We start from the raw sequence: 12,776 nt of genomic DNA, 5'->3' as shown, positions 1-12,776 counted from the left end.
TCAGGAAGCCACTTTAGCAGCCAGAGCATCGTCCTGCCGTCTCCTAGATTTAGACATCTCTGCCTGCCCCCTCCCCAGGCTCAGGGAATGGACCCAAAGATAGAAGGATAACATAAGAATTTCCACAAGCCAGAAGCTTTTTAGTTTAATGTAGTCCCATTTGTTGATCTCTGTTTTTACTAGATTGCTTAGTTCTGTGTCATCTTTGAAGATACCTTTATCTTCAATATCGTGGAGGGTTTTGCCAACCTTGTCTTCAATGTACCTTATGGTTTGTGGTCTGATGTTGAGGTCTTTAATCCATTTTGATCTGACTTTTGTGCATGGTGTCAGGTCAAGATCTAAGCCCATTTTTTTGCATGTGGTTGTCCAGTTGTGCCAGCACCATTTGTTAAAGAGGCTTTCCTTGCTCCACTTCACATCTCTTCTCCCTTATCAAAGATTAGATGATCGTACATTTGGGGTTGTGTGTAGGGATATTCCACCCTGTTCCATTGGTCTATGGCTCTGCCTTTGTTCCAGTACCATGCTGTTTTAATTGTTACTGCTTTGTAGTAAAGTTTGAGGTTGGGGAGGGTGATGCCTCCCATCGTCTTTTTCCCAAGAATTGTTTTAGCTATCCGTGGACATTTGTTGTTCCATATGAATTTTAGGATTGCTTGATCCATTTCTTTGAAGAATGTCATGGGTATCCTTATAGGGATCGCGTTGAATCTGTATAATGCTTTGGGGAGTATTGCCATTTTGACAACATTGATTCTCCCTATCCACGAGCAGGGTATATGTTTCCATTTCCTCATGTCCTCTTTTATTTCATGGAGTAGCGTTTTATAGTTTTCTTTGTAGAAGTCTTTTACTTCCTTGGTTAAGCTGATTCCGAGGTACTTGATTTTCTGGGGTATGATTGTGAATGGGATTGCTTTTTTCATGTCCTTTTTCTCTGCCTCATTCTGCACCGCAAAAGATACAGTGACCAGAATACAAAGACTATCCACAGAATGGGAAAGGATATTTACACAATACCCATTAGATAAGGGGTTGATATCAATGGTATATAAAGGACTGGTTGATCTCTACAAGAAGAAAACATCCAACCCTATCAAAAAATGGGGCGAAGAAATGAACAGAAACTTTACCAAGAAAGAAATACGAATGGCCAAAAGGCACATGAAAAAGTGCTCTACATCACTAACCATCAGAGAGACGTAGATCAAAACAACCACGAGATACAACCTCACACCACAGAGACTAGCACACATCCAAAAGAACAAAAGCAACCACTGTTGGAGAGGATATGGGGAGAAAGGGACCCTTCTACACTGCTGGTGGGAATGCCGACTGGTTCAGCCCTTTTGGAAAACAATATGGACGATTATCAAAAAATTAGATATTGAGCTCCCATTTGACCCAGCAATACCACTGCTGGGAATATATCCCAGAGAGGCAAAAAAGTATAGTCGAAATGACATCTGCACTTATATGTTCATCGCAGCACTGTTTACAATAGCCAGAATTTGGAAAAAACCCGAATGCCCTAGAACGGATGATTGGTTGAGGGAACTTTGGTACATCTATACAATGGAATACTATGCAGCTATTAGAAAAAAGGAGATCATGAATTTTATATATAAGTGGATCGGCATGGAAAGTTTCATGCTGAGTGAAATGAGTCAGAAAGAGAGAGACAGACATAGAAAGATTGCACTCATCTGTGGAATATAGAATAACAGAGTGGGAGACTAACATCCAAGAATTGTAGAAATAAGTACCAGGAGGTTGACTCCACGGTTTGGAGGCTGGCCTCACATTCTGGGGAAAGGGCAACTCAGAGAAGGGATCACCAACTATAATGTAGTCAAAGGCCATGCGGGGGAAGGGAGTTGCGGGCTGAATGAGGGCTAGAGACTGAGCACAGTGGCCACTCAACACCTTTATTGCAAACCACAACAGCTAATTAGAGAGAACAGAAGGGAATGCCCTGCCACAGTGGCAGGGTGGGGTGGGGGGAGATGGGTTTGGGGAGGGTGGGTGGGATGATGGGTTTACTGGTGGTGGAGAATGGGCACTGGTGAAGGGATGGGTTCTTGAACCTTGTATGAGGGAAACCTGAGCACAAAATTGTATAAATCTGTAACTGTACCCTCACGGTGATTCACTAATTAAAAATAAAAAAAATTAATAAAAAAAAAGAATTTCCACAAGCCAGCTCAACTCACAGACACTCTTTTAAAACACCCATCTGCAGATTTTGTTGTTCACCAGACTCTGCCCTACCAGTCGGTGTCGGTGGACACGTTTAACTCCAAGAACGACGTGTACGTGACCATCGCCCAGCCCAGCATGCAGAACTGCATGGTTCTGGAGTGGGACCACATCGAGATGAACTTCCGCAGCTATGACAATATCACAGGTGGGTCAGGCTGAGGCAGGGGTGGGGGATCAGATTTCAGAGTGGTCTCAGCCTCGGGACTGAGAGAAGGGATGGTCTGGCTTCCTGACTTGGTCAGTGTTGGGACACACATCCCAGCCCTCCTCATCTCTGATTTACTCTCAACATGGCCAGAGCTGGGTAAGAATAGAAGGAAAAATGCCTGTGTGGATCTCCATGTTGCTGGTAATGACTTTGAAAAGGGAAAGGTGGGGGCAAGTATATGTGCTGGGAGGCATTTTCCAGATGTGGGAAGAAGTCACATCCCTGATCTAGAGAGCAGTTATGGCAACCCAAGACTGCACTCGCTTTATTGCAGCTAAACCTCCACCTTTGTTAAGATCATTGGTAACTTAAATGCTAACCTGGGTATGTACACCTACAAATGCGCGTGTATGCCTGCAAACACGTGTGTGTGCCTACAAACGTGTGCACATGTACATGCACAGGCACATGTGCACATATGCATGAACCAACAGACTCACATACACACACATGCTCTCTCTCTCTGACTTGTTTCTGTTGCCCCCTGCCCAGTCCCAGTGATCATATTTACTGGAAATTAGCTTCATGTCAGTGCATCCATGAATTCAAACCCTCACAGTTCCAGGGTCTGCTGTGTGGGGTGCTATGAACCTTCAAGTCGTGGGTTGCAGACAGCACCAAGGGCAGGAGTGCGTGCTTTGCATGGCACCAGTGGGTCCCTGGAATAGCAGCAGGAGCTAGTTCAAGTAATGAGCTGGGAGTCGCCTCTGGGAACTGCTACGTGTGGCCCCCCAAATCAAAACAAACAAGCAAAAATAAAAATAAGAGTTCGAATTATAGAAGGTGAAGAGTGGATGTAGTGGATAAGATGCTTGCCTTGTATGGGCTGACCTGAGTTCATGGCTTCAATCCCAGCACCACAAAGGGGCCCGCCCGGTACTGCCAGGAGTGAGTGGAGCATAGAACCAGGAGTGATCGATGAGTACAGAGCCAGGAGAAATCCCTGAGCACTGCTATATATGGGCCCCAAAGAATTCCAGTCATAGAAGATGTGATAACATGGGCAAATGTTCACAATTATGGTGAACACCCAAAAGTAATTAAAAAAGTAGGTCTGAAAGCCCAGATTTATCTTTGTAAAGTCTATTTGTAATGTCTATTTAGTGCTTATTAAAGATGAAACAAAACCATCAATATATCGTGTATTATGTCAACATTTGCAGCAAGAATTTTTTTAATTTTCAGTACTTTGGAGGAGAGTAGACTGCAGCCACGTGGCCAGGGCCGGTGTTCCAGGTTCCAACCCCTCCCAGAGAATGTATGACTTTTTCTGTTCATTTCGCCCCTGAGATCGACTTCACCCTTTACAAAATGGGATGGGACTCTTCGTGCCTGTTTGTTAAAGTTGTGCAAGGATTCAAAGGACAAATGTCATGTCCACATTTTGAAAATGTTACCTTTCATTATTCTCAAAGTTTGTTTGGGGGAACATTTATAAGTTCTATTCTCAGGAAGAAAATATTCAGTCATGGGCTTTAAACTAAGGACAGGAACCAGGTTCTTGAAAGAAGGTCAAAGAAGTGAAAGAGAAAAGTAAATAACGATTCTGAAAAACTGTTCACTGCCTGCCCTCCAAGTTAATATCAGGGACAGAAATTGGGTAATTATCCTGATAATTTACAGACCAAATTCACTTTGGCCCAAATTGTCCAGAAAATTAAGGGAGAGCAGTCACTTTTAATGGGATGATCTGGATGTGGAGGGTCAGTTCTCCTTGGGATGTGAGTTGTCCTATTGCTGGCTGACAGGAAGGAGGAGTCTGGAGACCTGGGGATGAGGGTGGGGGGTAGGGGGTAGGGGGCGGGTAATGGGTGCAGAGTGGGAGAGAAGGCCAGGAGGTAGCCCCGAGAAGGGTCATGAAGGAAAACAACCCCAGCTTTTCTCACAAAGTTCTGGCTTTATGCCGCCTAAGCCAGATCATTGCACAGGTGTTTCCGAGGTGCGGGCTCTGGGCTGGGTCTTGTCGGCCACTGCATTGCTCAGCTCTACAACGTTAGCTACCATGCTCAGTGATGGGGGATGCGCTTCTCGTGTGCGCATGCGCTGCTCAGCAAGGCCCGAGCTCGAACGTCTTTCCGAGGCTTTGCAGCGGGCTTGCGCAGTGGAGGCTGTCCGCAGTCCGTCTCAGTCTGCGGTCCGGCCAGCACAGAGACAGCTGGGTCAGCCGCAGGCCCTCTGCTAGCCCGGTGCGTGAGCGCCCTCTCTTCATCCGCCCAGCCGCCGAGGGACTCTCAGGCCTCCCTGAGCAACGTTTGACGGTGTAGACTGAGCCTGAGTGTAGAACCCTCTGACTTACTAGGCGTGGGACTGCATTTTCCCAAAGTCTATTTAGTTTTATTGAATCACTGCACTGTATCACTGTCATCCCGTTGCTCAAGCAGGCACCAGTAACGTCTCCATTGTGAGACTTGTTGTTACTGTTTTTGGCATATTGAATACAACACGGGTAGCTTGCCAGGCTCTGCTGTGCTAAAATCCTCTCGGTAGCTTACCACACTCTCCAAGAGGATAGAGGAATCGAACCCAGGTCAGTCACATGCAAGGCAAATGCTCTACCCGCTGTGCCATCGCTCCAGCTCTATTGAATCACAGTGATCTACAAATTTACAAAGTTGTTCATGATTGAATTTCAGTCATACAATGTTTCAACACCTGTCCCTTCACCAGTGCACGTTTCCCACCTCTGACCAGTCTAGTTTCACTCCTGTCCCCCACCCTGACCCCCGCCACTATGGCAGATACTTCTCCTCCCACCCCTTGTGTGTGTGTCTCTGTGTCTCTGTGTCTGCCTCTCTTTCTGTCTCTGTCTCTGTCTGTCTGTCTGTCTGTCTGTCTGTCTCTCTTTCTCTTCCTTTTGGGCCTTATAGTTTGCAGTACAGATACTGAAAGCTTATCAGGTATATCCCTTTACCTACTTTCAACACTCAGTTCTTGTTCGAAATGATCACTCCCAACTATTATTGTCATGTTGGTCCCTTATGTATCCTAACTGGGGCTGCATTTTTAAACCTCAGACCACCAGATCTAGAGTCTTGAGTTGACCCTACTGTCGCCCTCTCGGCTCAGCATCCGCTGGCTCTGGAAGTCAGAGAGGCCAAATGTTTTCACCATCCCCCATCATGTTGTTTTACTTCTGCTCTGAAACCTGACTCCCCCCTGCCTCCCAGCCATCTCTTGCTCCCAAGAGAAGAGGCCCTTTTAATTGCCTCCTTCTGTCCCGTGGCCTTGGAAATACTTTTGTGAATAGCATTTCATTTGGTGTGTGAGTTCCCCAAGTGGTCCATCTGCCTCTGAAGATGCCAGAGGCCCAGGTGACTGGCACTGACCTGTTTTTATGGATGCACATTACAAAAAAAAAAAGGCCCTGGGAAGTAATACATCATATTGAATACACTGTTTTAACCGTTTTGCCATGGTGTTAAGTCCATTGACATTTGTCATGCAGCCAATCACTGGAGTCTTTTTCCTCAAAAACCTAACATCCTGGACCCATTCAACAACAGCTCTGGGTGTGGGGAGAGCTCAGATGGCTTGATCCACAGTACAGTATGTCTTGCCCAGCTCTAACGGATGTGGTAGTCCTGGGTTCCCTGGGGACAGCACCACAACCGCAGGGCGAAGCACTGCTGGAGTGGCCTTATGGAAACCGCACTTCAGTGCCCCATCCTCTCACTCCCAAACACACTGTCTCCCTCCTCCCTTCTGTCTCTATGTACCCGGCCACTCCAGATACTTCATTTTTAAAGAATTAGGCATTATTTGTCCTTATTTTTGGTGCGTGCCTAGCTTTTGATCTCCTTTGCATCGTCCCCCTGATATTCATTCATATTGGAGCCTGTGTAGGGATTTCTTTCCTTTCCCAGCGAGAGAGCGTTGCCTTTTGTGTATGTGCCACATTTCGTTTATTCAGTTGATCCACCAGCAGACACTTGAGTTGCTTCCACCGTTGGCTCTTGTGAATCAGGTTGCTATGGACATGGGGGTACAGATATTTCCGTGAGGACCCACTTTTCAGTGTTGGGGCTTGTAGACCCAGAAATAAAATTCCTGGGTCATGGGATAATAATCTAATTTTTCAAGGTGGCACCGTATTGTTTTCTAGAGTACTTGCCCCGTTTAGATTTCTCCCCTCTCGGTTTACTTGGGTTCCAGATTCTGAGTGGCAGCTCTGACCCCCTTCTGCTTTCTTTTTGGGGCCAGGTCAATCCATCGTGGGCTGTAAGGCCATCCTCATTGAGGACCAGGTGTTTGTGGTCGTGGCCCAGCTCTTTGGCGGCTCCCACATTTACAAATACGACGAGAGCTGGACCAAGTTTGTCAAGTTCCAAGACATAGAAGTCTCTCGCATCTCCAAGCCCAATGACATCGAGCTGTTTCAGATCGAGGACGAGACATTCTTTGTCATTGCGGACAGCTCCAAGGCGGGACTGTCGACTGTGTATAAGTGGAACAGCAAAGGCTTCTATTCCTACCAGTCTCTGCACGAGTGGTTCCGGGACACAGATGCGGAGTTCGTGGATATAGATGGCAAGTCGCATCTCATCCTGTCCAGCCGCTCCCAGGTCCCCATCATCCTCCAGTGGAATAAGAGCTCAAAGAAGTTTGTCCCTCACAGTGACATCCCCAACATGGAGGACGTGCTGGCCGTGAAGAGCTTCCGGATGCAGAACACTCTCTACCTGTCACTCACCCGCTTCATCGGGGACTCCAGGGTCATGAGGTGGAATAGTAAGCAGTTTGTGGAGGTCCAGGCCCTCCCCTCCCGGGGGGCCATGACCCTGCAGCCCTTCTCATTTAAAGATAATCACTACCTGGCCTTGGGGAGTGACTATACATTCTCCCAGATCTACCAGTGGGATGACGAGAAGCAGCTCTTTAAAAAATTCAAGGAGATTTATGTTCAGGCTCCTCGGTCCTTCACAGCCGTCTCCACTGACAGGAGAGATTTCTTTTTTGCATCCAGTTTCAAAGGGAAGACAAAGATTTTTGAGCACATAGTTGTTGATTTGAGTTTGTGAAAGTGTGGTCAGTGAATGACTGAAAAGACACACGATCCTGGCTTTCCCGTGGGAGAGGGCCCAGAAGAGAACAGCCAGAAGAAGTCAGGTTCCAAGCTCTGAAAATAAGAACAGATAATGCACCGGGGAAATAGTTAGATGTTTTCAAACTTTTAGAAGTCACATTTCAATCAGGGATTGCATTCATGGGCTCACTGCATGACATGCCCCTTCACTTTCCAAAGACATCTTAAAGCCTGTAATCTCTGAGAAAAAGACCAGCTTCAACTCTCACTGTCTAGAAAAGTCTTGTGCTTTTTAGTGAAGGAATACAGCAGATAATATGGGGCAGCTCTTAGAATGAAATAATCATAATTATAAAAATAAAAGACCAACAAATGATGAACTCTTGGCATTCCATTTTAAGTCTGGTTTTGGTAGGAACGCTTAAAGCCAAAGTCAGCTGAAAGATTTGCTGATGATTAGGTTACAAATCTGACAATACTCAGCAATGCTATTTTGAGCCATCCCAGACTTCCAAGCCTACCCCCTCTCCCCCTCCTCCCATATTAGAAGAACCTCAACTTGTGTTGGCTTGTCCACTTAAGCATGGGTGTATTAACAAAACTCTGTCTGATGCTACTTCCTCTGCCACAGAGAAGGTGCCACTGATGTATCTGGGCCTGTCTCTGGCCAGAGACCCAGGAGCTCAGCAAAGGAATCTTCTCTTCTTTATGATTCAAACCTGATTCCCCTGGTGCCAGAGCAATCATATGTTTTCATGCTCTCGGTGAGTCTTCTGCTTCTCCAAACCCAGATTTTGAGTTTGTGGGTAAGCAGCAGACAGGCCAATGACTGAATTTTTCTTCAGGCCTTTAGCGTGGTGATGAAACAGGGGTTTCTATCTGCTGAGCATTTGGTAGGATTTTGGGAGGGTGGTTTTGTGGAGCCACAGGGGGCCCTCCAGGAGACTTGATGTTCTTTGAAACCACGAGATGGGGATCCTTTGGGTTATGCATGTTGTCTTTGCCCTCAAGGTGATTTTTCTATCTCAAATAATTGAATACCATGCTGCCTGCTTGCCCACTGCCCTGTCAGTGACATTCCTGCTTGGGCCGATTGACTAGTAGCACTGCTCCTGATGAGAAGGGATGGTGATAGCAGAATGCAGGACCTGCCAAGGACACCCATGACATGGATGATCCTGTAGTATTTAGCAGAGGAAACTTCCCTGAGCCCTACCAACCTCTACTCGCCTGGCCATGAGATGGCAGAGGAGTATCTCTAAGGCTGGAGCTTTCAGACTGAGCAGCCGACTCGAGGGCGGGGGCAGGTTCACTGACTCCCACAGGTCAGGTCTGAGTTCAGTGGAGCAGAGGGTTCTTTCCAGGAAGACCTCTCTCATGTGGGTGATGGGAAGGTCCTGGGGTTTGGCTTAGTAGAGGGTTCCAGATGGATGGTGGGCTCGGTTAACTGGGGAATCTTAAGAAAACATCTGCACTTTGGGGTGTGGCACAGCGAGAGCGAATCCCACCGTCTCTCTTCGAGCCAGTGAAGGGAGCTGAATCCGACTGCATTGGGATCCTTTGGAATGTTTGCCAGGAGCTGGTGGAAGTTTCACTGCAAATACAAATATGTTTGTGGCTGCTGGACTTGAAGCAGTGCAGATGGAGGCAATAAATAGCACCTAGAGAACGAGTCACTGATGTCATAGCAGCACTCTTGGGTACATTCTGGGACTGCAGACTGAGCACTGCCAGCTCAGGGCAGCAGGGGTTTCATCAGCAAGCTCATGCAAACGTAGTAGCCTTGCTTCCCGAGACTTTCCTCCCAATCCCACCCCAATCCAACAGGCACAAATCGGCCTGTTAGCCATTTTTGTTTTATTTTTAAGGCACAGGTCGCCCTGACTTTGGTGTGCTTCAGATTTCCCGGTCTGTTTGACTTGGCTGCCCGTGCTCAGAGCCCCACTCCACACTGGGCAGCAGGACACCTGGCAAACAGTGCAGGGCTGATGCGTGGGAGTAATGTTCTGGATTCCAGCTGCTGGGAGAGAGAGCACCCGGGGTGGCTGCCCCCGGTGCTCTCTCCACCACAGAGCAGGGATCCAGCTTCCCAGCCTCACTGCAGGGGACGCTGGGGACCAGCCACGTGCACTTTCCATGCTGGTGAGAGCTGCTGAGCGCCGGAAACCCAGCAAGCTCGATGTGCTTGCCTGAGGCTTGTTGAGACTGGAGGTCTCACGGGCAGGTGAAGGAAAGACCTGAAGCAGTAGGGGTTGGGGTGCTGGGACGAGGGGTGGGGGGTCAGCTCAATCAGGTTTTTCTGTGATTGTCTTTTCTTAAAAATATTGTATTTCATGATGAGGGAAAAAAACAAAAGTTTAGGTGGGCTTAGAGCCTGCGAGTGCCCGAGTCCCTGTGCCAATGGAGGTGTTTGTTCTCACTGACTTCGGAAAGGGACGTAGATGTTCTTACCATGAGGAGGTAGTGGGGGTGGGGGGGTGGGGGTCGGAAACCTGGCTTCAGTAGTTTTATTCTTCCACCCTGAGAAGCCCTGGAGGTTTCCTGGAAGAAGCTTCTGGTCTTAAAAATCAGATCCCCAAAACCAAAACACCCCAAACAGGCAGACCCATGAGGCAACTTTAGGAGGATCCCCTTTTGCTTCTTCTCTCGTCCCAGCCCACTCTGAAAGAGATCATTTGGCCAGATTGTTTCTTCTTTATCATCTTGGTGGCCGGGCTCAGACTGAGTTCCTCCACAAACCCACATGGCCAAGCCACACCGCCTTAAAGCAAGGCCTTGTCCCCTTCAGACTACTGGGGGGTTGTTGGGAATAGATGACTTAGGAAGCACTAAAATCCAGGGCCATGAGACTGATCCCATGCTTGCAGACAATGGAGAAAAATCCCCCTAGAACATGGGCAAAGCCATGGATGGTAATCTCATTTGCTCAATTCTTTATTGAACAGCAAGAGTTGTTTCAGAAGGAAATAGACACTGGAAATATGACTCAATTCCTGATTGTTCAGAATTGAGGGGGAAAGACCTAGAACTTTCCCTTTGAATAGCAGCTTTCCTGTTTTCCTTCTGTGACTCTCCGCCATGCCCTCCAAAGAACACTCTTATCTTATCCTGCATTTGAATAGACCAGCACCTTGAGAGTAAATAAAATACAACATAAAGATGCGTTACCCGAAGGAAGAAAGGACTGAATAGATACCATAGCTGAATAGACGCCATTCAATCAACTGGTCCATTTAACAATTAAGCACTACGGAACTACTGTTACATGCAAGGCTTCACTCTTGAAAGATTTCCAGAAGTTTCTGATCATTTTATGTTCTGAAGAGGGTGTCTAGCAGTTTTAGTGGCATTCCCCACCCACATATCCCCATAGTTATGGTAGGGGGTGGAGGGGGATGCTTCAAACTTGAGATGCATCTGGTTCTTGTCACTGCATATGCAGAACGTACAGAGTAGTCCTATGAGGGAAAAATTGAAAACTAAGATGCATGCATGATGATGAATTGTTCACAGCCCTAATCAGCCTTTGGGGACCACGCTGGAAAAGGCAGTGTTGCATTTTTCTTCCCTGTGGAGTAAGAGGCCGTGTATTTTTAGGAAAGAAATCAGCGTGGGATGCTGGAGGTTTGGCTGCCAGGAACACTCATGATGGAAATTCCTCCAACTGGGGGTATAATGAAAGAGAGATGAAGGTCGGCGGGAGGGGAGTCTATTTGCATGCTATCTAAAGAAAATCTCTTTAGCCAGCTCTCAGATCCTTTTGTGGAAGTGTCAGCCCCTCTGCACACAGCTTTGGAAGAGAGTTCTTGCATTAGGCCTTGAGTGGCCAAAGATTCTGCTAAATAACACCTTGGGGTGGAGCATGCAGTATGGTCATCCAGCTTTTGGGAAAAATCAGTGGATATGGATTGACAAATAGGGCACATGACTAAGAGGGACTTTTCTTGGTGGGAGGTGATAGGAGGGAAGTAGAAATGAAATGGTTAAAACAGAAAAAAAGTCATGCTGATGTTCTTTGCTTCAGCCAGGCAAGCAGAGGGTTAAAGCCCCGGAGAAGGAACAACATCCCAACTATGAATGAAGGGAACTGATTGTAATGTTACTTCAGACATAAATGATATTGTATGGTAACAGATCCAAATCATGATGCTGTTATCCTTACCTTCATTCTTTGCTTGTATCAGAATCTACTTTTTTCCTAGTAGGAAACTATGCATTTCCTATCAATACCTTTGACTATAAAGAATGTATAAAGACTGTGACAAAAAAAAGGCCCTATTCCATTTGGTACCACTTTTATGTATTTTAAATGCATAATTTAGGGAAACTGCGAATCGTTTCTATGTATATGGAAGCAAATTTTGCAGTATGCAAGCTACAATGGATGCATTTTAAGGCCGGATTTATCTTTAGCTCTTTTTTCATAAATAGAGTTAACAAACGATATGCCTCTTAATTCAATATATTCTGTAAACCTATGAATAAAAAGTAGCTCCTGCCTAATATGGCTTTGATCTCTGGTCTGCTTGAATATGGATATATCCCCTTAAGTCGTTGAGGTAAAGGGATGCCTGGATGGACTATTGAGATAGGATGGGGTGTGCCCATTTAACTTGGTGACTGATTCCTTGATTAAATGAAAGATGAGCACCTCAGGAACCTTTTGCTTCTAAGATGCAAACTTAAAAAGTCATCAGGGAGATCCTCCATCTGACCTGCAGGATCATGACCCTGACAGATTGACAAAGAACCTGGGAGGTCTTTTGATGATTACTGATTCTGCATGGTAAGAAGGAGATGCAATGGGAAGAGTTCTTTGGTTGGTTTCTACCGTGAGAAACTGGAGGACAGGACTTTGAACTTGTTCTTGGCATGTCTGGGGCATGTAGTACAAAGGGTCCATGTGCCTCTGTCTTCAGGATCCATTTGGTTTCTTTGAAGGGTGAAAATATCAGATTACACAAGACAGAGAACCTACTGTGTGCCCAGTACTTTGATATACTGTGAAAGGACAGAGGTCTGCTCCTCCTGCACTCACAGCCTAGATTAGAGCAAACATCCTACTTGTATGAGGCGAGAATCACAGTGAAGCACCACGTGTCTGACTGTGATGAATGAGATTCTAATGAATAAGATCACCAAATATTTCACTCTGGCACAGCATGGACACTGTTGTAGAAAATGTACTCTTGTGCACTGGTGAAGGGATGGGTGTTTGAGCATAGTATGATTGAGACTCGATCCTAAAAGCCCTGAAATTGTTCTCACGGTGACTCAATT

General features: G+C 46.5%; 1 protein-coding gene across 1 annotated transcript in view; it reads left to right on the top strand.

Annotated features, from left to right (window-relative positions):
- Nucleotides 1–12,016, top strand: part of LGI2 (leucine rich repeat LGI family member 2) — a 33,901-nt gene extending 21,885 nt beyond the window's left edge. Inside the window, exons 7-8 of the mRNA XM_004608026.2 lie at nucleotides 2,246–2,410; nucleotides 6,674–12,016. Of these exons, the coding sequence (XP_004608083.2) occupies nucleotides 2,246–2,410; nucleotides 6,674–7,491 (983 nt within the window). The 3' untranslated portion in view covers nucleotides 7,492–12,016. The remainder of the gene's footprint in view (nucleotides 1–2,245; nucleotides 2,411–6,673) is intronic.
- The last annotated feature ends 760 nt before the right edge of the window (nucleotides 12,017–12,776 follow it).

The sequence above is a fragment of the Sorex araneus genome, chromosome 5 (genome assembly GCF_027595985.1).
Source record: "Sorex araneus isolate mSorAra2 chromosome 5, mSorAra2.pri, whole genome shotgun sequence".
NCBI classification, from domain to species: domain Eukaryota; kingdom Metazoa; phylum Chordata; class Mammalia; order Eulipotyphla; family Soricidae; genus Sorex; species Sorex araneus.
The sequence above is the reverse complement of the archived record's forward strand: the minus strand, read 5'-3'. Positions and strand labels throughout refer to the sequence as shown.